The following is a 27,669-nucleotide window of genomic DNA, read 5'->3' on the forward strand; positions in this document are numbered from 1 at the left end:
GTTTTAAGAGAAATAAATGAGAGAAACCAATGTTTTAAAAAATTGCCTATCCTCTCAACAAGCAACAATGATTTCAAAAGTATAAAAAAAGTAGAATGTTTTTTAAGGGCACGTTTAAATTCAAGATAAAGTACCCTCTCTCACTAGTCACCACCTAGATTAATTATTTTCTGTGTAATACTTCTTCAGATTAATGTTACTGGAGTCATGTCATTTGAAGTGGAAGAAAGAAGCCTCTATGTAAGTAAGAACAAATCACGGAATCTGAAGAGGAGACAGGAGACACCAGACTGAGACTAGAGCTCGATTTTAGCCAGCTTTCAGGTGCTGCTCCCCATATGCCTCCAGTACTATGGGTGACAGGATCCAGGCAGGATGTATTAACAAAATCAAGTACATGCATACCTAGGAGTTGTGAAATCAAAAGTTCCACTAGTTTACTGGAACAGCAGTTTCAGAAATGCCAAAGTAGGTTCTAATCAATAAGATTAGAAGGAGTAAACAGAGACAGATAAAATAAAAAACTTGCAAAGGCAAGAAATGCCCTCTGATTAGAAAAAAGGCAGAGTTGAAAGGGGAGAACAGAAGGACTAGTGTATAAAGTTGTGGTATTCAAGAAAATGGTCACAGGGGAACTGGGATCTGCCTGCCTGAGGAATTAAAAACAAAAAGAAAGAACTGGCTGCTGAGGTTCAGTCACAGGCCTAAAATGAGCTCTCATCCTTAACAGCTCTTACTGAAGTCTTTTCTTGTAGAACTCTAGATCAGCCCCCTTTGGTTTTGGAAAGAACCTGGTCTCCTGAAGGATTAATGTCACCCACTAATACCAGTATCCCTGGACTTAATTCTAAGCAATTCTGGAAGTGCCGGTGATATTATTGCCAATGATCAATGATAAAGGCTTCTTAGTAAGGTCTCCCTGACTTTCTCTTCTACTGATTCTGACCCCTTCACAGTCTCAATTACATAGTAAACTCATCATTTGTAAATATGCATTATTTATCTATATTGACTGTTAGAAAATCAATTTTTAGAGTCCTTAAATTTCCTTCCTCTGGGGTCTTTGCCCACTTAGCCAAGTCTGAAGATTACCACCTCCCTAAGCATATTCACTATAATCCTCCCTCTTATGGGTACCATGACGACAAGCGTTACTCCAAACCCTTTTCAAGGAGTACTTCTGGAAGCTCTCCCAAATCCAACTCTCTCCTGCTGAAGGAAACACTCTAGCTGTCAATCGGCTTCTACCTGCTCTCCTATCAATCTAGTTAGCGCCTCCTAATCAGAAACTGACAATTAGCAGATGTACATCCAAGGGCACCAGGGAATATTATGAGCTCAACATTACCCTTACAATGCAGGTGGTGAAAGGAGAAAAAGAAAAAAGAAGAAATGAACAAAAGTGTTAAGGCCTCCCCTGCCTCCAAACAAATGACAAAGAAATCATCAAATCTTTCCCCAAAATTGGATTAAAATGAATGAATATAGAATGATGGTACAGTGTAGCAGCAGGTCTCTAACTGTTTAATAACCAAGAATCACTATGTGGACAGGATTTTTAAAAAAGTACAGATCTCTAGTGGGATTGCACTACGTAACTGCATGTCCACTGTGAACCCCTTATATAGCTACAGAAAAAAAGAACCTGAGTACTCATGTCACATGTTAGCCTGAATAGCAAAACAACCATTATCCAACTTTCATAGATTATGAGCACTAAAGGAGATTTCAGAGGTCTAGTTCAACTGCCTCGTTTTACAACTAAAGAAAATGAGGCCAAGAAAGATTAAGACACTTGCCTAAGATCAAAACTGGTCATTGGATCCTTAGAGATAATTAAAAAATCTTTTCCCATTCTCTCCTAAGTTTTAATAATTTCAGGGGAATCCTGCAAATAGGCAAGGTCAGCTGTTATTTCCAAATAGGATAGGCAAAAAAGAAAAAAATGTCAAGGTGACAAAGAAAACGGAAGAGGACTTACCTCTGGGTCTGCTAGGCGCTGAGACAGACCTACAACAAAGACGAGGTTTTTTTGTACAACACGTACACTAGCCAAATGTTTGCGGTTTTCTGATATTTTCTGTTTTCTCTCGTTCTGTTTCTGTTTTTTCTCATTCTTTATCCTTTGCAATTCTTCCTGGGAAAGTGGTTTATAAACTGCTGGGTCTTCTGGATATGGCTTTAAGCACAAAACACAGAACTCACCATTAAATAAGGAAAGAAATAAGATATATGAATAACCATTATCATTCTGGATTATTGGTATGTGGTTGTTTCACCTCCCTTTTTCTAAATCTTGTAATTGCCTGAAATATTTTTATTTAATAGATTAAAGATAAAATAGTTTTTAAAACACTTATTTTTTTAGAGTTTAGCACAGACTACTTTTAGTATTAACACTTAAAACACCACCAAAAGTTCTATAATTTAAAAAAATAAAATAAAAAATCGTGGGGCGCCTGGGTGGCTCCGTCAGTTAAGCGTCTGCCTTCAGCTCAGGTCATGATCCCAAGGTCCTGGGATCGAGTCCTGCATCAGGCTATCTGCTGGACAGGAAGTCTGCTTCTCCCTCTCCCTCTGCCTACTCGTGCTCTCTTTCTGTCAAATAAATAAATAAAATATTTTTTAAAAAATACAATCATGGTATTCCCCATAGTGTCTAGCAGAGTTGACAGGAAAAGCAAGCTTCCAGGGTCCCGTGTAAGAGGCAAAGAGTGTAAGTTATCTCATCCAAACATAGGTTTATATATTACAATCCACAAATACTTCTTGAAAACATTCTGTGCACTAGAAGATTAATGATGTATTTATTCTTTAATTCATTGTTCATCTAAAAGGAACAGAAATGGGCAAATAAGCAACAATCCATAGATACTCTGGCTCAGGAGCTTGACTTTAATTTCCAACAATTACTAGCCACATGGACTTAAGCAAGTTAATGAAAGTCAGCATCCTCAAGATGAAAATGATCTTAAAGTCTGATTTAACAGTTATATAACTCTCATAAAGCCATTATTATCGTGAATAGCACACAGTAATCCCTCAATAAACATTAGCAATTACACTGTTGCAATCCCCCCCCCCTTCTTGTCATTACAATACTGTTTGCATTCCTACTACTAATGCCAAGGGTACTGGTGGCCTGAATGAGAGCTGTGGAATCTACTGCCTGGCTTTGAATCTTGGCTTCTCTTTACTATCTGAGAGACCTTGGCCATAAGTTGTGACCTGCCTGCCTCGGTCATCTCTTCTGTAAAAGAGGAATCACAGTACATTATTAAGAGGGTTCCTGTAAGAGTTAGAAAAGATATATATTTATAAAGTGATTAAAACTGTTTCCTACACTTAAGCATTCAATAAGTCACTTATTATTACTACTAATAAAAAACAGGGGTACGTAGGTGGCTTAGTTCGCTAAATATCCAATTCTTGATTTTACCTCAGGTTATGATCTCAGGGTTGTGAAACTGAGTACTGCATTGGGCTCCATGCTGGTTGTGGAACCTGCTTAAGATTCTCCCTCTCCCTCTGCCCCTCCCCACTAAGAAATAGTTAATAATAAATGAAAGATGGGGACACATTAAATATAATCATATCTAAGTGTATATGAATAGATCCCAGAAATAGGAAATTGTGCCTATCAGAATATAGGAGTAGGGATTAACAGTGATGTTGTCAAGAAAAAAAGAAGGAACAAGGTAGAGTGGAGACAGTATTCAAAAGCCTGAAATCTTGCTATGCTTTTAACATAAAGGTACTTTAATCTTTACATACGTAAGTAAAACACAAAAACAAAACCCCTCAAATTTGTGGACACACTAAGATTAATGATGAAGGCAATTAAAAAAGTGAGACCTCTCTTTATATTCCTCAGCTTCTACTGGTAATGTCATAAGGTCTCCAAAAATCCTGTTCTTAAATATTCAGACATAATTCTTAGTGGTCCTGGAGGACGCAAGCACCCAGACCATTTGATTTCCACATTTAAAAATCTGAATAGAGGGGCGCCTGGGTGGCTCAGTGGTTGGGCCGCTGCCTTCGGCTCAGGTCATGATCTCGGGGACCTGGGATCGAGCCCCACATCAGGCTCTCTGCTCAGCGGGGAGCCTGCTTCTTCCTCTCTCTCTGCCTGCCTCTCTGCCTGCTTGTGATCTCTCTGTCAAATACATAAATAAAATCTTTAAAAAATAATAATAATAATAAATAAAAATAAAAATCTGAATAGAGACACCTGAGTGGCTCAGTCGGCTAAGTGTCTGCCCCGGGCTTGGGTTATGGTCCCTGGGTCCTGGAATCGAGCCCTACCATCAGGCTGGGAGCCTGCTTCTCCCTCTCCCTCTGCCTCTGCCTGCCACTCCCCTTGCTTGAACTCTCCTTCCTTCTCTCTCTCTCTCTGTCAAATAAATAAATAAAATCTTTTTAAGTCTGAATAAAAATAATAAAATAAAAATCTGAACCTTCTAGCTAACTGGTCCTATCTGGCATACCGCAACTGAATTCTGAGTAGGAGGCATATAAAACAGCTGACCTGGTAACTGCTGTGACTTTTGCATGACCTTAAGTCTTTCTCCAGGATGAAATATAAAGCTAGTAGTGCATATTTTAGGTACTCAATAAATATCTACCAAATGAACGCCAAGCTACTCTATAGAATGGAGAATTTAATTCAGCATGGTTAATTTTCCTTTTAAAAAAAACCTTAACTTTTCAAGGTTCCAGAAAAAGTTGGAAAGCATGCATTCCATGACAGCTTCTCCACCACACACATACCATCATAAATAGCTACTTTACAAACCCAATGACAGAAAATTAACAAGCTGATACAAAGCAATGAGCAAGGGAGGAAGACTAAAACTGGGAGATGAAAAAATACATATGGTTTACTTTTTGACTGAAACACATATATTAAACTTAATTTTCCAGGAATACAGCATCAAATGAAAAAGTACAAGCAGGAAATTTTTCTTTAAATATATTATTGTGTATTATATATCAAACTAATACAAAATATGACAACTGTGAAGAACCAGTTTTAATGTATAAAATATTTTAATAGTGTTAATTTGATGATAAATTGCCAAACTATTAATTATGATGGTTTACAGTCTCTAGTGTAATCACTTAATTTTTTTCCATGTGTGTAGTTATGGTCCCACTTTCATTTCTTTTTAAAATATTTTATTTATTTATTTGATAGATCACAAGTAGGCAGAGAGGCAGGTGGGGGGGGGCAGTGGAGCAGGCCTCCCACGGAGCAGAGAGCCTGGGGGCTGGATCCCAGGACCCTGAGATCATGAGCTGAGCTGAAGGCAGAGGCTTAACCCACTGAGCCACCCAGGTGTCCCTCCCACTTCCATTTCATTTCATTTCTAATGTATCTTTGTCTTTTCTCTTTATTTTCTGATCAAACTTGCCAAGAGTTTGATTATTTTATTGTTTATATCATATTGTTTATATTATTTTATTCAAAGAATCGGATCTAACTTCTATTGAAATACTACTTATTTTCTATTTCAGCAAATTCTGCTTAATCCCTGCTTCTACTGACACAATGTTTACTATTCTTTTTTGGTTTCTTAACCTAGAAATAAGCTAGAAATTCATTTTTTGTTCTTTGTTTTCCAATAAATGCATTCATAGCTTTAACTTTTCCTTCTCCTAGAAACAATGAAAAATACTATATAATGTTTGTTTTTTAACCAGTATCTTAGAAACAATAATGATCTGCAGTGGGGAAGTCCCAAGCCAATTTCTGTATAAAAGTCAAAATCCAGAGAGATAAGTGTAAAGTCTGTGTAACAACAAATGGGGAGGGAGGGTCAGCATTCAAAGCCTAGGGTCAGCCCAAGGTGACAAGTCTTTGGGGGACTCAATCCCATGTTAAGCTGAAACCCAGCCCTGTCCCCAAAAGGCTCTTTCAGTGTCAGGATAAGAACAAACTACAGAGAGGTCAGAATAAGATTAAAAAAAAAAAAAAAAAAAAACAAGAAGAAAAACATCCTGAAGAAGTTGCTGAAACCAATCTCATGGAAGATTTGCATCCTAGAGACCTAAGACCTTAATACTTGGCCTCACTGGCCTCACCTGCGACTATTATGCTTGAGGAATCCCCAATGGCACTGTTTATAGGGTCCAGCAGAAGCCAAATCAAAATTTCTCTAGAGGAGGGCAAATATACCTTGGGCTCTGGACAACCCTACAAATAATTCAGTGACAACAGCCAGGAAGCAGGCACAGATATAACCAAGCACATAAAGAAAGAAAACGACATCAACAATAACAAGTAAAAACATTCCTCACACACTGAAGCTACTGGAACTACTGGACACATGTAATAATAATGCTTATCTGTTTAAACAAATACATGATCTGCTGCCAAAGCAAAACAAAAACTCCCTCAAATATATAATAAAAATCTTTCTGAAAACATTAGCAAATTGAAAAGAAAAGGGGTACCATATCATGATCAAATGAGGTTTATCCTTGGAAGGGAAGGTTGACTCAAAAATCAATCAACCTAAAACACCATTTCAACAGAATGAAGAAGAAAACACATAATCATTTCAAAAGAAACAGAAAAGGCATTTGACAAAATGCAACGCACACTTGTGATTAAAAACCCAAACCCTCAGCAAGGAAAATGTCCTCAACCTGATTTTTAAAAATCTACAAAAAACTCACAGCTAGGGGCACCTGGGTGGCTCAGTGGGTCAAAGCCTCTGCCTTCGGCTCAGATCATGATCCCAGGGTCCTGGGATCGAGCCCCACATCGGGCTCTCTGCTCAGCAGGGAGCCTGCTTCCTCCTCTCTCTGCCTGCCTCTATGTCTACTTGTAATCTGTCTTTCAAATAAAATAAATAAAATCTTTTAAAAAATCAAAAACAAAAAACCTCACAGCTTAATAACATACTTAATTGTAAAATACTCAATGCCTTTCTATTAAAGTGGGAAGAAAGATAATTGTTCTTAACACTTTTATTCCAATGTTCTACTAAAGGGCTTACCCAGTGCAATAAGGCAAGAAAAATCATTTAAAAACATAAAGGTCGGAAAAGAAGAAGTAAAATTGTCTTTATTCACAGAAGACATGATCATTTATGTAGAAAAACCTAAGGAATCTATTTAACAAAATCAAGTATTCTATATATGAACTGAAAATGGAATTTTTTAAATATCACATGCTGAAACTCAGAAAACATAAAATAGTTACAGATAAATATAACAAAACATGCTATACTACTCCATATGCTGAAAACTACAGAACATTGCTTTATAACTGTTTAAAACCTAGAAAACTGGAAAGATAAACCTTATTTATGAACTAGATAAGCCAACATTTTCAAGATGTCATTTTTTCAAATTGATTGGTTTATACAAGTTCAATCAAAAGCCCAGTAGGTATTTTGCACAAAATTACAAACTAATTAAAAAGCTTATGTGGAAATGCTAAAGTCTTAAGAGGCCCAAAATAAATTCTATAAAGAATAACAAAGTTGAAAGATTTATCACTTAGATTAAAGTGATTTAAGACTTAGAGTAATCAAGACAGTGTGGTATTGGCATAAGGATAGAAACAATCGTCTGCAGATGGACATGGATGGATTCTAGAAATGAACTTACACATTTATGAGCAACTGATTTTTAAGAAAGAGTTCAAAACCATTCAATAGTAAAGACTCTTTTCTAGGGCGCCTGGGTGTCTCAGTTGATTGAGACACCTGTGCCTTCAGTGCAGGTTATGATTCTGGAGTCCTAGGATGGATTCTCCCCACAGGCTCCCTCTCAGCAGGGAGTGGGCTTCTCCCTCTGACCTTCTCCCCTCTCATGCACTCTTTCTTTCTCTCTCTCTCATTCTCTCTCTCTCTCACACACATAAATAAATAAAACCAGGGCACCTGGGTGGCTCAGTGGGTTAAGCCTCTGCCTTCAGCTCAGGTCATGATCTTAGGGTCCTGGCATCAAACCCCATATCAGGCTCTCTGCTCAGCAGGGAGCCTGCTTCCCCGCTCTTTCTCTGCCTGCCTCTCTGCCTACTTGTGATCTCTCTCTCTGTGTGTCAAATAAATAAATAAAATCTTTAAAAAATAAAAATAAAAATAAATAAATAAAACCTTAAAAAAAAAGAGTCTTTTCTACAAATGATGCTCTAATATATCTGTATGGAAGAAAAAAAAAAACCTCAACCCCTAAAACATATCTGAGCCATTGCAGCATAATATGATTACTTTGTGTTTCCCCTAGAGTTAACTGTCTGATTAGATCTGTATATGTTTCTTACTAATTCAACCACCAAATCTCCTCCAAATGTTGAAATTACCTCACAACACAATTCTTGAACTTTATACATTCTGTTCCTCAGCCCACCCATAAGACTGCTCATTTGCAAGATCTCTAATCTGCTCTTTAAAATATATTCCTTCTACAACATAGATATGCCACTCTCTTTTCATTTGAGAAGCACCAATGACACTTTTAAATGTTTCTTTCTGTTTGCTTACTTCTGTTAGGTTCTTTTATTTACTGATTTTTGGTACTGATGCTGGTATTCCTGAAATGTCTGCTAATTCTTTGTTCTTAACATGTTTTTACATGAAAGAACTCTGTCAACTAGTCTATAAATGCTATTCCTGTCTACTGCAGGATGCTCTTTTGTGATTGCAAAGAGGACAAACTGGTGGGCAGAGTATAACAATAATTCATCTTCTGAGCATAGGAGGTCCTAGTTCCTCCAGGGTATCTCCACCCAACTTAAGGCTCTGACCCAAATTTATAACCAGTGTTTCAGCTAGAGAGCATCTGTCTCTGCTACATGGCATAAAAGTTAGGCTGGATCCATATCCTGTTCCAATGCAACACTGAAGCAACCACACTGATATTTTCCTTAGGATCTTAAAAGCACCACTACTCTTCTCTCAGCATCCTTATCCTCAGCATGTTTAAGCTAACGCTTCTTCCCTAAAATTGATCCCAATGGCCTACTGCCTTTCCGATTCTTCATACTTGCTTGTCTTCCCAGAAAAGCACACTTTTATTCATAACCAGCTCTGCTAAAATTATTTTGCTTTATCCTTAAAATTTTTCTACTTTTTTTTCTCTACTTCCTAAGAATTTAAGGTGATTCTAGGTAATCTCCTAAAAGTGAAGTGAATTTTTTTGCCATTTCCCCAAATAATTGATTTTTCTCTAATGACTATTTAATAAGTGGTCTTTTTATTGATTCCTCTTCATAGCACACAAAAAGGAAAAAAAGAGATAAACTTATTAAGTAAAACAACTTTGCAAGCCTTATAGTTTCTGGCTATAATGAGAATTACGACTTTCAACAAAATAGTTCAATATAATTGTCTTCTTATGGAATGGCCAGGAGCCAATTTTTAAAATACGACTGAATGCTCCAAATCCACTAACACAAATTTATTACAAATTTTGACCAAAGCTAATATTAAGATTTTCATTTAGTTTTCATTCACATTCCTAAAATACATTAATACCAAAACTATATACATTAACCTTATAAAAAGATAATACATATACATTATAAATATCTATTACATGTTATATATACTACATATACTATATACAAACTCAACACTTAAGTAGATCTAACCTTTTTTGATTCATGTAATATATATTACATGCCCACTAGATTAAAAAAAACAACAACTGGATAATGCATTGCCTTCTAAGATATAATCTCTCTGATGAGGAAATTGAGAGATGAAATTTAAATATTCTAGGTATCTAAAACACATTCCTGCTTTCTCAAAATCTGTAGTAATGAACATAAGAGCTCTTTGAAATGAGTCAACAGAAAAGTTTAAACCATACCAAGAGACACTGAAAACCAAAGACAAAAAAAAAAAAGGTATTTGCATTAACCTCTGGATCACAAAGTCCTTCAAAATACAAATGCAGCAATCCTACTCACTCTATTGAGTCACTCACTATATTGTAACTGTTGGGCCTGCTTATTTACGCAGGACCCAGGAATATTAAAAATCATAGAACTATTTAGAGTTAGAAAAGACTCAAAAGATTTATGTTTGAATCCCAAACCTACTACCCAATAGCTGATGCCTGTGGTTAAGTTACTTGAAAGCCCTAGTTTCATGTACACTGGGGATAGCATTACAGCCTAGAGTCGTTGTGAAGACTCAACAAATGAGTACCTATTATCTTCTGAAGCAGTATTTCTGTCATTTTAACCCATGACCTCTCTTAATAAATATCAAAACTTTTATTCTATTTTGTACTAGAAAATTAAAGTGATTATCCTCTCAGCTGAATGTGTTTTTCCAAATTCACACTATCCTATCTAATCCACTGCCTCTCCACTGGCGTAATTCTCTTAAATATCCAGCACCACTGATCCTGCAAATCTCTCCAGATAAGAGAGCTAAAGGTCAACTAGAGAGGTTATATGACTTTACCAAGGTCATACAATATCTTTCTACTTCATTATTATCTTAAAAATGCTACACATGAAATCACCTGAGGTTTGTAGATTCTTTTAAATCTACTTACTTGTATGTTTGGGACAAAAAAACCGTATACAAAGTTACTCTAGAGTATTTACCTTTCTACACGCAGGACAAAGCCCATTTTCATCAGTGCGAATTCGATGCCAACAAAATCGGCAAATCTGATAGCCACAGGTGCAAGGGAAAAAGTTGATATCATCTATCTCCAAAGGCTCCATGCAAAGAGGACATTCCACAGGGTCTTCCTTCGCATCAGGACTGCGAGACATCTTCACGTTTATTAAACAGCAGCAAAAGTTTATAATAACTTAAGGGAGAAGGAAGTTCAGCACTGAGAACTAAACTGTAGAACTTCAAAGACCTGCATGAGAAGAAACAAAGTATACTATTTACTACTGGAGAAAAAAATGGCATTTCAACCATCAGGAAACATACTGACAAAAAATGTGTAAAATATTTAATACTAACCTAGTACTTAATCATAGTACATTTTAGGAGAATAAATAATATACACATTTGACATGGGTACAAAAATAGACAAACTATTAAAGAACCTAAATACTCTAGAAACAGAACCATGAATTTATGAGGTTTTAATATTTAGTAACAGTGACATTTACAAATCAATATGGTACGCATAGGCCAGTTTATAAGCAATAATAAAATTCTGGTCTACCTACTTTAATGACAGATCTGCATAGAAAGATATGGTCAACTCAGTAATGTGGAAAGAAGAAAACACAAAACTAAAGGCAAGCAGCAGAGTAAAGGATATATTCACTATAATGAAGAGTTAAGGTCGAGTATACAAACAAATCTCACAAAGCAATTTTAAAAAGGCAATTAAGTCAAAATGAGAACACAAGACAATGTGTAACTCACAGAATTACAAATAATTACAACACATGAAAAGGTGATCAACCTCTTTGGTCAGTAAACAGGGAGAAAGCATTTGTCCCCCATTAGCCTATCAAAGAAGTTAGTCTCCCCAGAAAGTAAAGATTATTACTGATCTAATTCCTCTTTCAGAGAAAATGAGAGCACAAAAAATATCTTGCCTTAAGTTGCCTGGCTCTCAAATGGTACAGCCTGGATTCATTCCAGCAAGTCTTCGCCCCTGAATCTGTGCTGTTAACCAGGCCTTTATACCACCTTAGAATCTATCCCACATAAATACTCACACCTGTGCACCAGGTACTTTACTCTGTTTGGCAGCACTGTTCCTAGCGTATAAAACTGCAAAGTCACTGTCCATCAGTTGGGAAATCATTAAATAAATAATGATAGAGCCATAAACTGGATGTCTTGAATCAGAAGATGTCTATTATATAGTTGTCAGGTTTTTGTTTTTGGTTTTGTTTTAAAGCAAGCTGGAGGGGCACCTGGGGCACTTAAAGTCGGTTAAGCATCTGATTCTTGATTTTGGCTCAGGCTGTGATCTCCAGGTCCACAACAAGCTCCCCACTCACTGCAGAGTCTGCTACGCCCCCTCCCTCTGCTCCTCCCTCTTCATACCCCATCGCTTGCACTCTCTTTCAAGTAAATAAATAAAAATCTTAAAAATAGATTAAAAATTTAAAAAGTAAATAAATCAAGCTGAGGATGCCTGAGTGGCTCAGTCGGTTAAGCATCTCCCTTTAAGTCAGGTCATGATCCCAGGATCCTGGGATTGAGTCCCACATCAGGCTCCCTGCTCAGTGTGGGCAAATAAATAAATAAATAAATAAATCTATCTTTAGAATTAAATAAATAAATCAAGCTGGAGACCAACTCAATTACTTCCACATAAATATCTAAATCCTGTATGTATATATATTTTATTTGTTTCTCTAAGATAATAAAGCACATAAAAGGTTACACACTAAAATGTTACCTTATCAAAAAAGACAAAATGGAGGTAAGTAGATTTTACTTTTGGAATTAATTTTATTTTAGAATAATCTGTATTATCTGATTTGTTACAAAATATTCTTTTTGTATTTAAAACAGCAAACCTTATGAATTATTTTCATCTTTTGAAAAATTAAGTTAAATCTTTCTTTTTTTAAGATTTTATTTATTTATTATGTCAGAGAGAGAAAAAGAGAGCACAAACAGTGGGAAAAAAAGGCAGAGAGAGAAGCAGGCACCCCACTGAGTAAGGAGCCCGATGTGGGACTCAATCCCAGTACCCTGGGATCATGACCCGAGTCAAAGGCAGACGCTTAACCAATTGAGCCACCTAGGCATCCCATAAATCTGCTTTTAATAATTAGAAGAAAAAGAAAATATCTTCCTATGACTCTATAATTATTTCAAAATAAATCTTTTTAAAGACATGGTATATATATTATATACCATAATATATAATGGCATATAATAAAATTTTTTAAAGACATGGTATATATATTCAGGAATCCTGGTTTGCAGACTCAATTTTGCTACTATCAGTTTCTTCATATATTAAAATTAGAGCTGATTTCTAATAGCTCCTCTAACTTGAATATCCCAAACTATACCTGCAGAAAAAGCAAACTCAAACATAATTTCCAACAACAGGAAACTAATTGAGAGGTGCTATCTACACTTCCAACATACTTTAGATTACATGATGTTACCTCCACAATAGCTTGCTTGAGTTTTAGTGAGGCTATTTATGGGATGCTGGAAGGTAAACAGCTGGGACTTACGAATTGAAAAGCTTTCCAAAAACTAAATTACCATAAACAAAAGATGACATATTGAAATCTTGCTTTTTGATTGCCTGTTTAAAAAAAAAAAAAACTTCTTAAAAGATTTTATTTATTTGAGAGAGACAGAGACCACAAGCAGAGAGAGGGGCAGAGGAAGAAGGGAAAGGAGAAGCCACCTCTCTGCTGAGCAGGGAGCCAAACATGGGGCCTGGAGATCATGACCCAAGCCGAAGGCAGATGCTTAATTGACCGAGCCACACAGGCACCCCTAGGAAAATCTTTTAAAAGGTCTGCAAGAGTTATTTCCCAGTTTAGAGGGAGTAAAAGGAACAAGAGCAAGAAATCCCTTAAGGTGGTTAATAGAAGTGCAAGTGCACTCTGTACATTTCTAGTACCATGGAGAGACGCCATGCAAACCTGTTGCCAAAGGAAATCATAGAACTGGTAAAATGTAGGAGGGAAGTCTAATGTGGTAGAACACTGGAATACAAGGTAAAAGAGCTGATTTCTGCCTCATGCCTCCACTAAATAGCTACATAATCTTGGAAAAGACAATTAAAGCTCTAGGACTCAATTTATTTATCTGGAAATGCTAAGACATGCAAAATTAAATGAAAATTCAAATATAGAGGAATTTCCTTTATATAACACCACTAAATCAAGCTTTAAAATAAGCTTTGAAATAAACTCTCTCTTCTCCAATTACCTTAGCCCAAATTTTCATTTAAGGAAGAATAATTTTATTTCATAAATATTAGTATTTATATTAAAATTGTATATTATATAAATTATATATTTATATTTGCAGTATATTAAAATAAAAATAAAACAAAATGAGTTAAAACAATAAGATTTATAAAGGTATAAGACACAAAAAGAAAAGATGTTTTTAAATGAAAAAGGAAAGTAAAGTCAATGACTTCCTGGAGGAGGTGTGGGGGGGTTCTTAGGACAGAAGTGATTAGTTTTTGATTCACTAATTAATTTTGAAAAAGAGTTCATTTTCACATATACTATCTAATCCTCACAGTAACTTGGTAAGAACACATTATATCCTTTATAAAAGGTGAAAGTGAGGCCACACGGGAAACTCTTAAGGGTTAAAACACACAAATCAAAAGTAAGACCACCAGCTTCAGAACCCATCCCCTTTACAGCATGATAAGACAGAAATAATCATCACTGAAGTTGCAGCTGCATATCTTTGTGTATGAAATGCCATGTTTCCAAAAAGTGAAAATGGTATTATTTTCTCAAAAGAGTCAATAATACAGAAAATCTCTACCTCATTACCTAAGTTCTTATTCTGTATATCAACTGCAACTAATACCACAACATAGTATAAATTCCGACACAAATATAATGCTCCTAGAACACCAAAGAGTAGTGAAGTACACAAAATTAAAATCCTATACTCGGGGTGCCTGGGTGGCTCAGTGGGTTAAAGCCTCTGCCTTCCGCTCAGGTCATGATCTCAGGGTCCTGGGATCGAGCCCCCACATCAGGCTCTCTGCTCAGCAGGAAGCCTGCATCCCCCTGCCTCTCTGCCTGTTTGTGATCTCTGTCTGTCAAATAAATAAATAAAAAAAATATATATATATATATTTTTTAAGATTTTATTTATTTATTTGACAGAGAGAAATCACAAGTAGATGGAGAGGCAGGCAGAGAGAGAGAGAGGGAAGCAGGCTCTCCGCTGAGCAGAGAGCCCGATGCGGGACTCGATCCCAGCACTCTGAGATCATGACCTGAGCCGAAGGCAGCGGCTTAACCCACTGAGCCACCCAGGCGCCCCTAATATATATATATTTTTTAAATCCTGAACTCAAAACCATGCTCAAAAATCACTCACAAAGTGCTACATACGTGATTTTGCGCTTAGGACACTGCTGAAAACATTTGTATAAAAATTTACTGTAAAATGTGAAGTACTGCAGCCACTGTGGAGAACAGTTTGGTGGTTCCTCAAAAAGTTAAATACAGAATTAGCATTATGATCCACTTCTGGATATATACCCCAAAAACTGAAAGCAGGGACTTGAAGAGATACTTGTACAGCAATGCTCACAGCAGTATTATTCACAACAGCTGAAGATGGAAAGAACCCAAGTGTCCATCAACAGATGAATGGAAAATGTAGTGTACATATAGACAATATCTGGCCATAAAAAGAGTAAAATTCTGATACACGCCACAATGTGGATGAACCTCGAAAACACTGCACTAAGTGAAATAAGCCAGTCACAAAAAGACAAGTATTATATGACCCCACTGACATGAGGTATCTAGAATAGGCAAATTCACTGACACAGAAAGAAGAATAGAGGTTACCAGGGGGTTGGGGAGAGGGAGAATGGGGAGTTACTGCTTAATAAATACAGAGTTTCTGGTTGGGATGATAAAAAAGGTTTTAGAAACAGAAAGTGGTAGTAGTTAGACAACATTGTGAATGTTCTTAATGCCACTGAACTTGTACACTTCAAGATACTTAAAATGACAAAGTTTAGGATACATTTTATTTAAAAAATCAATAAAAGAAAAATATAAACTAGACACAGTTAAATGGGGTATAAACAGCACTTTTGAGAAAACTTTTTAAGTATTTGGTTCCTTAGTCATTAATCCTTTAATTTTTGCCAATCTCATGGCTGATTTTGTCATAAGGTAAATGTGCATATGATGTAACTCCACTGCACTGCAAATTATACTCCTGGATATACTACATAACCAAAATACACTGTAACAACACGTAATAGAGAGCTGTTTATAGATATGAAATACACACACACACACACACACACACAGGCTTTGAAAAGCATCCAGAATAGCATCTTAAGTGTCCATAAAAAATATACGAGATATATATACACAGAACTATAAACTAACATTTTTTAAAACCTTTAAGTATAATCCCACACCACTTACAGCTTACTTAATCACTGTTTAGAACTATAAAATTCTTATTTAACAACCAGTCCAGTCTCACTAGAGTGGAAATTTTAGTAGGAGAGCAGAGGAATTACCTGGTATATAACCTTTATGATAGTGTACACCAAGCAGCTACAACATGGCCTGTGGCAAACAGCAAGTACTCACTTAGTTGATGAATGAATAATAATAAAAAATGGGAACACATTATTTGTTATATATCATTTATGACTGACAACTCTCTTCAAAAATAGGAAACAACACTAAGTTATCCACCGTTTCTATATTAGGCACCTATTGCACAAAGCATGTTACTTATATAATAAACTACACAAAAGCAAAAAGAGACTGAACACTAGCTATGGACAATTTGCTAAATAAAAAAGCAAGGTAAGGGGTGCCTGGGTGGCTCAGTGGGTTAAAGCCTCTGCTTTCCACTCAGGTCATGATCTCAGGGGTCCTGGGATTGAGCCCTGCATCCGGCTTTCTGCTCAGCAGGGAGCCTGTTCTCCCTCTCCCTCTGCCTGCCTCTCGACCTACTTGTGATCTCTCTGTCAAATTAAAAAAAAAAAAAAAAATTTTTTTTAAAAGGCAAGGTAAGCTGATTGCCTAAATATCAACAACAATACTTCACCATTTTATTTATTTTTTTAAGATTTTATTTATTTATTTGACAGAGAGAGAGATCACAAGAAGGCAGAGAGGCAGGCAGAGAGAGAGGAGGAAACAGGCTCCCCGCTGAGCAGAGAGCCCAACGTGGGCGGATCCCAGGACCCCAAGACCATGACCCAATCGAAAGGCAGAGGCTTAACCCACTGAGCCACCCAGGTGCCCAGATATCACCATTTTAAATTCAGTACCAAAGTACCAGTATACATATATCATGAATATACATATACTACGGAACTCAAGATTGTCTGTTTTACCTTTAGAACAGGAGGAAAGCTTATTTATGTTTTAGAAAAATACCTACCTAAGAATTTAAAGTCTCCTTCATAAAGGTTAAGATTCATTATACATAAAAGAATCAATTACATGGGACTGCTTTCAACCTCTCCACCAATGCGCTCCTCATTTAGTAAATTATTTTACTTGCAGAAGATATAAATCAAAATCAGTACCCAAGTCATCTCAAACACTCTGTAACATGTCCCCTAAGCATTTGCTAGGGAAGAAGAGGTAGATAAGGGTAGGAGAAGATGAACAGAATCTTTTTCCAGTAGAAATGAACTCTTAGGAGGGAAGACACTGTCTTATTTATTAGCATATCCAAAAACCTCAGAACAGCTGGTATCATGAAACTATTTGTAAGAAGAAGGACATCAACAAAGAAGGGATGGATGGATGGAAGGAAGGATGGATGGGAAAGGGAAGGGAAGTGAAGGAAATGGAAGAGAAGTATCTATTTATTCATCCATAAATGTGTAAGCACCTATTAGAAGAGACAATGAACAAAAATGCTAGTCTTTTGAAGTCCATATGCAGCAAACACATATTAGACATAATAACAGACTTCTCTGAACATCTCGCTGAAAAAGCAAGGTTGTTTGTTTTTAATTTACTTATGATGCAATATTCAATACTAAAAAAAAGTAATTTGCTAATTTGGATGCATTCATTTGCAGGTAGAGGAATATGATCATTGATTTTGGGAGAGTTCTTATTAAAATTACCACCAATTTATCAGCTGAAGAAATCAAAGAGAGACAAGATGACAAATCACTTAAATCAAAGCAATAAGAAAATGCAATCTTTGCATACAAATATATTTCTAAAAATCTAACAATATGAAAATTAAAATGTATTTAAAAACTGATCACTTATGTGTAGTATCAATTTAAAGGGAAAAAAAGGATTTGCTACAAGTTTCTGTCCTGTAAAAAAAAGTTTCCATACACATTGAAAATGATTCAAGTAAGAAAGATTTAACTTAAACCACTTGGGTGTAGACTTCTACCACTACTTAAAGTGGGCAGAACTTAACAATGAGTATCTTTTAAAGGGGGAGTTTAAAAAACAAAAGGTAAAAAAGCACATTTAGGCTCTCTTATCAAGAAAGCTAACTCGTTGTTCTAACTGTATCCAGTACATCATAACACTAATTCCTTCTCCTCAAAAAGGTTCTCACTTTATTAGAAAAGTTTGATAGCTGACCAATGTACTTTCTGCATTCCAACAGTTCTTTTTTATCTTAATTTACTGAGTGATTCAATAAATAGTTATTCAGCTCTTCTTGTGTTTCAAATTCTAGTCTATGTCTTTGGGATACATTATTGACCCCAATAAGCAAAAATGACCCTAAGTTATGAGGCAAATGAAGAAACATTTTCTCAAGAAAATCTGAAACTCGGGAAAAACAGCAAGATTATGTAGTATCTGAACCAAAATCTACTTACTTCCTCTCTTTCCTTCCTCCTTCCGGCTAAGGAAGGCTGAAACTTCAGCCTGGTGTAGCCAGGAACAAAGAGTGCCCTCTCGCCACAGCTACCAGTTCAAGAGCAATCTCCCAGGAGGGGCAGGACATCAGCGTTTCTCATTCTGCTCAAAGCTACCTGATGCTAAAGCTAAGTTCCAAGTAAGTGCAGGTAAGGGCATCTCTCTCTCTTCCACTTAACTGGAAAAATAGCTAAAAAATTGCTAAAAATAGCAATTCCCAGGAAAGAGGTCCTATGTTGCTGCTGTAGGCTGCAGGCTGAAAATACTAGGACCCAGACTGTCCTTCACCCAGCTACTTTGGAAAGCAGAAGTCCCACACCAAGACAGGCAAGACTAGATGACCTGAGACTGCCACCATATACGCTTCCGAGAAGTGCTCAGTTCCTAAACTGGGGATGACACACAGAGAGAAGAGCACATCACTGTCTCTACTACACAATTCCAGAGCCAAAGATTTTGCCAGAAAGATGAAGCAGGCCTTAAAACCAATAACCCTTGAATTTCTTCCAAGAAGACTGTTCAATCCAACATTGTTCCAATGCTGACTATGTCTACAACAGAGTGTGAAGTTCAAGCCTAAGGGCCATCTCAAAACCTAGGGCATTGTAGTGAAGGGCAAACAGGAGGAGATTCAGATACCGGCTAACCTGTAAACCAGCTGGGCTGAACCCTCCTGGGGTCAGAACAAATTTCAAGCTCTGACCCAAGAACTATCCCTTCTAGTGAGCTCCAATTTTTTGGATCAAGCTGGGAAACAATTCATGTCCTAAGGCATTGTTGAAAACAATGGAGCAAGCAGACGGCAATTAATGGAGCTTAACATCTGGGTGTAGTCAAGAAAAGAGGCAGTGAAAGGGAGCCCTGTGAAAAATTCCTGGGTGAATGTGGGCATATCCAAATCTGCACCCCCTAGGAACAACACCAGATGCTTAACATGCCAAGAGAGAAAGAGAAGTCACTAAAATAATCCACTCAGTAACTAAACAAATAAGCAAGTAACAATCAGAAGCCCTGAGAAGGGCACGGGAGACCATTATCAAGAGCTGCTACGATATTGTATCAGATGTCCAGTTTCCAACCAGAAATTACAAGCCATAGAAAGAAATAGGAAAGTTTAACCCATACAGAAGGAGAAAAGCAACCACAGAAACTGCCTGTGTGAGCCACCAGAAGTCAGATTTAACAAAGACTTCAAAGAGTCATTTACATATATTCAAAGAACTAAAGAAAACCATAATTAAAGTAGTAAAGGACTGGGCGCCTGGGTGGCTCAGTGGGTTAAGCTGCTGCCTTCGGCTCAGGTCATGATCTCAGGCTCCTGGGATCGAGTCCCGCATCGGGCTCTCTGCTCAGCAGGGAGCCTGCTTCCCTCTCTCTCTCTGCCTGCCCCTCTGTCTACTTGTGATTTCTCTCTGTCAAATAAATAAAATCTTAAAAAATAAAAATAAAAAAAAAAAGTAGTAAAGGACTGTATGATGACATCATATCAAACAGAGTGTCAATAGAGAGATAAGTATTATTAAAAATAAACAATGAAATTCTGGAGTTCAAAAGTACAATAACTGAAATTAAATAGTCATTAGAGGGGCTGAACAGTGCATTTCAATTGGCAGAAGAATAAGATGGCAAAATCAAAGACAGATTAATAAAGATTAAAGATTATGCAATCCAAGGAATAGCAAGGGAAAAGAAAAAAGAAAACAGAACAGACCCTCAGAGAAAAGTAAAACACCATTAAGTGCATCAGCATACTCATACCGGGTACAAAAGGAAGAGAGAAGGATAAGAAAAAAATATACTTGAAGAAATAATGGCCATATGGAAATGAGCTACAGTGGGGCATCTGTGTGGCTCAGTCAGTTAAGCACCTGCCTTTAGCTCAGGTGATCAGCTCAGGATCCTGGGATCAAGCCCCACATCGTGTTTCCTGCTCAGTGGGGAGCCTGCTTCTGCTACTTCTCTACTGCTGCTCTCTTTCTTGCTCAAATAAATAACATCTTAAAAAAAAAAAAAAAGAAAAGAAAAGAAAATGAACTATAGCTACACAAGACAGATGAATCTCACAAACATAATATTGAGCAAAGGAAGCAAGACGACTGGTCATATACATTTCAACAAACAAAAGAAAATATATTTTAGGGATGCACATAAGGTAATAAAAGTCAGAGTATAAGTGCCTCTGAATGGAAGGGAGATCGTTATGAATGGGAAGAGATGTATCTGGAATGGGGAAAGGGTGGGTAACTCTGAGGCTACTTGGAATACTCTATTTTTGACCCAGGTTGTAAAGATGTTTGCTTTAGAATTAAACTGTACATGTTTTATATATTTCTCTATATTCCTCAATTTTTTGTCTTTTTTTTTTTTTAAGATTTTTATTTATTTATTTGACAGACAGAGATCACAGGTAGGCAGAGAGGAGAGAGAGAGAGAGAGAGAGAGGAGGAAGCAGGCTCCCCGCTGAGCAGAGAGCCCGATTCCAGGCTTGATCCCAGGACCCTGGGATCATGACCTGAGCTGAAGGCAGAGGCTTTAACCCACTGAGCCACCCAGGCGCCCCAATTTTTTCAGTCTTAAAAGAAAACAGCTGCAGATTCCACAATGGTTAAAAATAATCCACAGATCCAGAGAGCACAATATACCTAAGTAGGATCAACAAATGGACAACCAGCTACCAGACAGCAAAACTGCAGAACACCAACAGCAACAAAAATCTTAAAAGCAGACTTTTAAAAAGGACCTCTCACCCAATGCAATGATAATTAGAATTAGAGCTGACTTCTCAACAGCAACAACTGAAGTTAGAAGAGACATACATAGATATTGAAAGAAAATTATTAGCAACCTACAACTGTGCTCCTGAGGAGAATAACCCTCAAGAATGAGAGTAAAATCATAAAAACATTTTTTGAGATAATCATATGGACTCGATACTAGAGGATATTAAGGAAGTACTGTGAGTTAAGTATAGTAGTAGTATTACGTTTATTTTTTTTAAAGCTCTTTTACGGGAGATCTACTCTGAAGTATTTACAGACTTCATGATACAGTATTTCAGCAGGAAAGAAGAAACAGAATGGCGAAGAGATGAAAGTAGAACAGTAAAATGTAAGTGCAGAAACTGTACAACAGAAGTAACTGGGTTTCATTACACTACGGTCAACTTTCATATATGCTTACAAATTTCCATGATAAAGCACTAAACTGATAATATAAGGAGACTAAATTAAAAATTAAAACAAATAAATGAAAATAGAAACATTTTACCAGTAAGAGACCTCCACTAAAGGAAATTGTGAAGATGTTCTTCAGGAAGAAGGAAAATGATCTCACAAGGCCAGTCAGATATTAAAGAAGGGATGGTGAGAAAATATAGTAAAAATATATGCATATTAAATCATGTACTTCTATACAGAATAGTATCATCTGTTGGATTTAACAAGGATAAAATAAAATATTAAGCAATAACAACATGTCAGTTAGGAGAAGAGTGGTGTGAGATAAGCTCCAGTAAGCTCCAACTTTAAGAGGAATATGAACAGTAAAATTTCAAGGGTAACCACTCATTCTCTATCATCTACTAATCCCACCTCCCTGTATCTTCCACACAGAAAGAGCTGCACATATACTAAGGCATACACAAACACTTCCAGCACTTTTTCATAATAGCAAAAAATGGGAAACCTAAATGTCCATCAATACCATATGACAAAATTACAGTAAACCAATAAAAACACTATTCAACAATTCAAAAGACTAAAGCAGATCTACACATACAAACATACTGAATGCAAAAATTTAAACTGCAGGTACTGTACAACTTTTTTACATTACAAAATCATAGAAAAAATTATATACAAGCTGGTAATAGTAACTACATCTATAGAAACAATGAAAGAAATGGGATGGATTGGAAACAAGCCTTGTGTATAAGTCTTATAAACAGACTATTAATGCATTTCTTACATAATAATACATTAATTTTTTTAAATAACTTCAAAGTATTAAAGTTTGAATCCTTTAAGTGCGAAGATCACATCTATTGTGTTCAACACTGTGCCACAGGCAAATGTATAACAAATTATAGGTTCCCACAAGGAGCAGGGGGTTACATAGAATGACTGAAAGTGAAAATGCCAAAATAGCAGGGTAACTATGTTTGGTTTCCTCTCTAAACATTTACATTTATAAAGGGAAAAACTATTTTAAATTAAAAATTAAGTGTATCTGACAGAAAGACACAAAGTGATGAGATGAAGAACTTTTAAATGTATAATTAGAGAATCAGAATCAATATGCTTCCTATTAGCTTAATGTTCTCTCAGAAGAAAGCTAGGAGTTAAAAAAAAAATTAAAGGCTAAGCCTGATGAAAGTGTTATTAATAAGATAAAATCAAATCTGCATAAAATCAAAGCAGAGACTAATTAGTGTGCTAATTAGTTCTCTACCATACTCACACAGATTGTCAACAAAAGGAGTTGCCTATACCAGTACATTTTCCATTCAGAAAAACAAAACAAAACAAAAACACCCCACAAAAAATCCCCAGATCTATTTGGGGGGGACAGCACCTGGTAGAAGGGTATGCCCATTTTAAAGTCTTTAAGGACTGACCCAAAGAACTGTTTGAAAAAAATGAATCAAAGCATCAAAAATTCAAAACCCTCCTGGTCACTCTGAACATATATTAGTCCTTTTAGAGATGTGTCTGTACATCAGTTTATAGCATACCAGGAGAAACAGGTAAGAAAAACATCAGTCCAGCAAAAACACTAAACTGAAGTACAAGAGCCATTCTCATCCTCTCAGTATTAAAAGACAAACAAAAATGTTTATTAGAACGGTTAAGGGGAACCTCTTCTTTAGTCATATTTATATGTCACCCAGTCATTTAGATTCTAACACCTAAATTCTGATCCCCAGGTCGCATGCTGCATGTTCCTCTTCCACCAAGAGATCAGTTCCAATTCATCCATCCCAAATTCTTTCATCTTGCCACCACTTTGGTCTTTCCTCTTCACGGCAAACAATAACTAATGAGGAAGCTCATCCTTTCAATTTTTTGGCTAGGTTGGACACACTCCAATGTGCTAGTTTTATTAATCTTTAAATTGCATAAAGGTATAATCTATACACATACTTTAAAAACATTCAAAAAGTAAAAGTTCATGATCAATGAGTGAGGCAATTTATAAAGAATATATTTTTTAGGGGCACCTGCGTGGCTCAGTGGGTTAAAGCCTCTGCCTTCAGCTCAGGTCATGATCCCAGGGTCCTGGGATCAAGCCCTGGATTGGGCTCTCTGCTCATCGGAGATTCTGCTTCCACCTCTCTCTCTCCACCTGCCTCTCTGCCTGTCAAATAAATAAAAATCTTAAAAAAAAAAATGCTAAGTAAAAATATACTTAAAATATTTTTTAAAATACGTTTTTAAAATATATATACATATTTTTAAAATTATATTCATTTCTTGTACCCAAAATGATCTATTTAAGTAATTATACATTTCAAATAGTACCATGGAATTTAAGCCTATAGTTTAAAAAAAAAATTACTAAAAACACAATTCTGAGGAAATGGAAGATATGATTTATCTAATGGTGGAATAAAAAATATACTAACTCATCCATACCACTGCCGTTTTAGAAATTAAAAGCCCCAGGGGCGCCTGTGTGGCTCAGCTGGTTAAGCATCCGACTGTTATTTTGGCTCAGGTCATAATCTCAGGGTTGTGAGAGTCAGCCCAAGTGGGGCTCCCCACTCAGCAAGGAATCTGTTTGTGATTCTCTCCCTTCTCCCTCTGTCCCACTCCCTCATCTCTAGAAATCAATCAATCAATCTTTAAAATCTTAAAAAAAGAAAAAAGAAAGAAAGAACCTAAAAGCCCCATTAAAAAAAAAAAAATCTAACACTCACTAAAAGAAAAGAGGTTCCAAATACTTTCTGTGAAGGGCTGAATACTATTTTATTCTTCATGAGCCATACAGACCTACATTCACTCAACTGTTGCTCAAGTACAAAGACAGCTGCAGACAACACATAAAGAATTGAGTGTAGGGGCGCCTGGGTGGCTCAGTTGGTTAAGCAACTGCCTTTGGCTCGGGTCACGATCCCAGGGTCCTAGGACCGAGCCCCATGTCAGGCTCCTTACTCAGGAGAGAGCCTGCTTCTCCCTCTCCCTCTGCCTGCTACTCAGCCTGCTTGTGCGCTCTCTCTCTCTCCGTGTCAAATGAGTAAATAAAAATTAAAAAAAAAAAAAAAAGTGTGGCTGCATTCCCATAAAACTTATTTATGGGCACTGAAATTTTAATTTCACTTAATTTTCCCATATCACAAAATATTACTCTTTTGATTATTTTTTCAAACACTTGAAAATGTAAAAACCACTCCCTTGGGCCTTAGGAAAACAAGCAGCAGGGACCCCTGATCCAAACCTACAGGGAAACCTCAAAATCCGAGCATAAGCCTAAGTCTTGGACAAATCTTTCAAATCTATTTCTCTTAACCTTCTTTCTGAGGCAATCTTTTTTAGTATTATATTAAGCGTAACAGTTTCTCACCACTCCAAGCATTTACTTTATCAGACTCCAAAATAATCTGTAGATAAAGCCTTGCTTCCCAATTAAATTCAGAAAACAAATACAGTACCTGAGAAACACTGACATGAAATATTTACCTATCATACACAGCTACATTAAATCCAAGACCATTCTGATTAACACATTGAAACATTAAGTAAAACTGTCCTGAATGATGTTAATCAATACTTACAAAATGTTTAGAAAATGTCTCCAATGTTGGGAGCCTCAGTAAGTTCAAAATAATCAAAGTCTTTGTATACAAAATACAAGAGTGAGAAAATTACCTACAAGTTCAGAATTGGGTGCAGTTTTGTATTTCATAGAAGGAAGAAATTCAGATGAAGATGCAAAAAGGAATAATGAAAGTAAAATATGAGTACTGAAAAATGCAAAAGCAAAAAAAGTAAAGACATGGAGAGGGATAAAATAATAGAGTCTAAGTTAAGTTTTAAGAAAAAAGGAAAACAGCTAAAGGTAAACTAATGACTGGTATCACAAGAGAAGCAGCTGGGTTTTAATTGAAGAGAAAACAGCTTATATGAAAAATGGTGGTGAGAGATTAAAGGAGAAGGGGGAATAAAAGAGCAAATAACTAAAATAAAAAAATTAAAATTAAGGGACATGTGGGAGGCTCAGTCAGTTAAGTGCCTATCTTGGGCTCAGGTCATGTTCCCAAGGTCCTGGGATCGAGTCCCACATTGGGCTCCTTGCTGAGCCTGCTTCTCTCTCTGCCTGCTACTCCTCTTGCTTGTGCACTCACTTACTTTCTCTCTGACAAATAAATAAAATCTTTAAAATAAAACAAAACAACATTAAAATTAGGTCACCATTTAGTAAAGTTATCTTTACTAAATACTAAATACTTAATATCTAATATTTGTTATTTACTAAATACTAAATATCTTTACTAAATATTACTAAATAAAGTTATATTTACTAAATATCTTTACTATCTAGTTATAATCCCCCTCCCCACCCCAGAGTATGGGATTTTTTGCAATATAGCTATAGTCTTTTTATATGAAGTATGCAACCATTAGTTATTATAAGAACTACAGTGTATCTATTAATGGGAGGAAAGTTAAAGAATCAGACCTCTGGTACTGACAATATACATGTATAACAGCATGTGATAGATACATGTAAACAATGTTAGTATACTTACACATGTAAAAGTGTCTAAACTTTGACAGTAGCTATAACTTCAGCAGTTACCATTTCACCAATTTCCTGGAACTAGGCAAATTATGGTAAACTGTAACAACTCCAATGCTTCTAGAAGCTTTAATGCACAAAACAGGAATTTTTTAAATGAGAGAATTCTGTGTTAAAGCAACAAGCATGTATAAGAATACATTAACCAAGCAGCAATCTACATCAAACAAAGAACCACAGAAGAACTAGCTAGCCTCAAGTGTTTCTGAGTTAACAACCCAGACTACAACCTATTAGGTGAAAAGATACACTTAACTAGCAAAATTAGATTTATAAGACTATGTCTCCCAAAGACTATTTAATAAATAAATTAACCTTACAGTAAGGAACAAGGATAAGTATAAGGTGCTTTGTACTTTGTAGGTGCTTAATAATTATACAGAAGGATGAGAGAGAAAAATAGGGAGGCAAAGAGGGGGGAAAACACAAAACATCATAAACTTAATAGCAAAATTTGAGATAGGAAACCTATAGATCATTCCCATGAAAACAAATACAAAAATCCTAAATATCAGCAAAATCACATCAACAATATTAAACTAAGTAGAGTTTTTCCAGAAGTGCAAGGACATTATAATAGGAAATTATCACTTCAAAAGATCAAAAGAAAAAACTGTCCATCTCAAGAATGCTAAAAAATCATTTAATAAAATCCAATTATCTTGTCCTTATAAAAAATCACTTAATAAACTAGGAAGAGAAACTTCTCTTACAACAATAATGGATACATACTCCAATACATTCTAATGATGAGACATTAATGGGATTTCCACTAAAATCAGGAATAATATAGAATGTTATCATTATATCAACATTATTCCAGAATGTTAGACAACATTTTTAAGTCAGGCAATATATGTATACATAAAGAGTGTTCAAAACAGACAATGTATAAAACAAACACAAATTACCAGTGTCATAATAAAAAGGGTAATTATAGATATCATAAATAGTAAAAAGCATAAAAGAGAACATGAGAAGCAACTTTATGCCAATACATTTAACAACTAAAAGGAAATCCCCAGATTCCACAAAACCACAAGTTTTTATTATTTCTTTAAAGATTTATTTATTTACTTATTTTAAAGATTTTATTTATTTATCTATCTCAGAGACAGAGAGAGAGAGAGAGAGAAGGAGCACATGAGCTCCCTGCTGAGCAAAGAGCCTGATGCAGGACTCAATCCCAGAGCTCTGGGATCACGACCTGGGCGGAAGGCAGACGCGTAACTGACTAAGCCACCCAGGTATTCCAAAAGACACAAGTTTTTAAAACTAACCCAAGTACAGAAAATCTTGATTGTCCTCTAGATGTTAATGTAATTTATTTTTTTAAAACCTTTCCAGAGGCTTCA

The 27,669-nt window shown here is 36.1% G+C and overlaps 1 protein-coding gene across 6 annotated transcripts in view; it reads right to left on the reverse strand.

Annotated features, from left to right (window-relative positions):
- Positions 1-27,669, reverse strand: part of CNOT4 (CCR4-NOT transcription complex subunit 4) — a 140,417-nt gene that overhangs the window by 68,334 nt on the left and 44,414 nt on the right. For all 6 annotated transcript variants that reach the window (XM_059171935.1, XM_059171938.1, XM_059171936.1 and 3 more), the window contains exons 2-3: positions 10,577-10,842; positions 1,982-2,179 (exon numbers count right to left, since the gene is read on the reverse strand). In XM_059171935.1, the coding sequence (XP_059027918.1) occupies positions 1,982-2,179; positions 10,577-10,750 (372 nt within the window). In that variant the 5' untranslated portion in view covers positions 10,751-10,842. The remainder of the gene's footprint in view (positions 1-1,981; positions 2,180-10,576; positions 10,843-27,669) is intronic.

This window comes from Mustela lutreola, chromosome 4 (assembly GCF_030435805.1).
Source record: "Mustela lutreola isolate mMusLut2 chromosome 4, mMusLut2.pri, whole genome shotgun sequence".
Lineage (NCBI taxonomy): Eukaryota > Metazoa > Chordata > Mammalia > Carnivora > Mustelidae > Mustela > Mustela lutreola.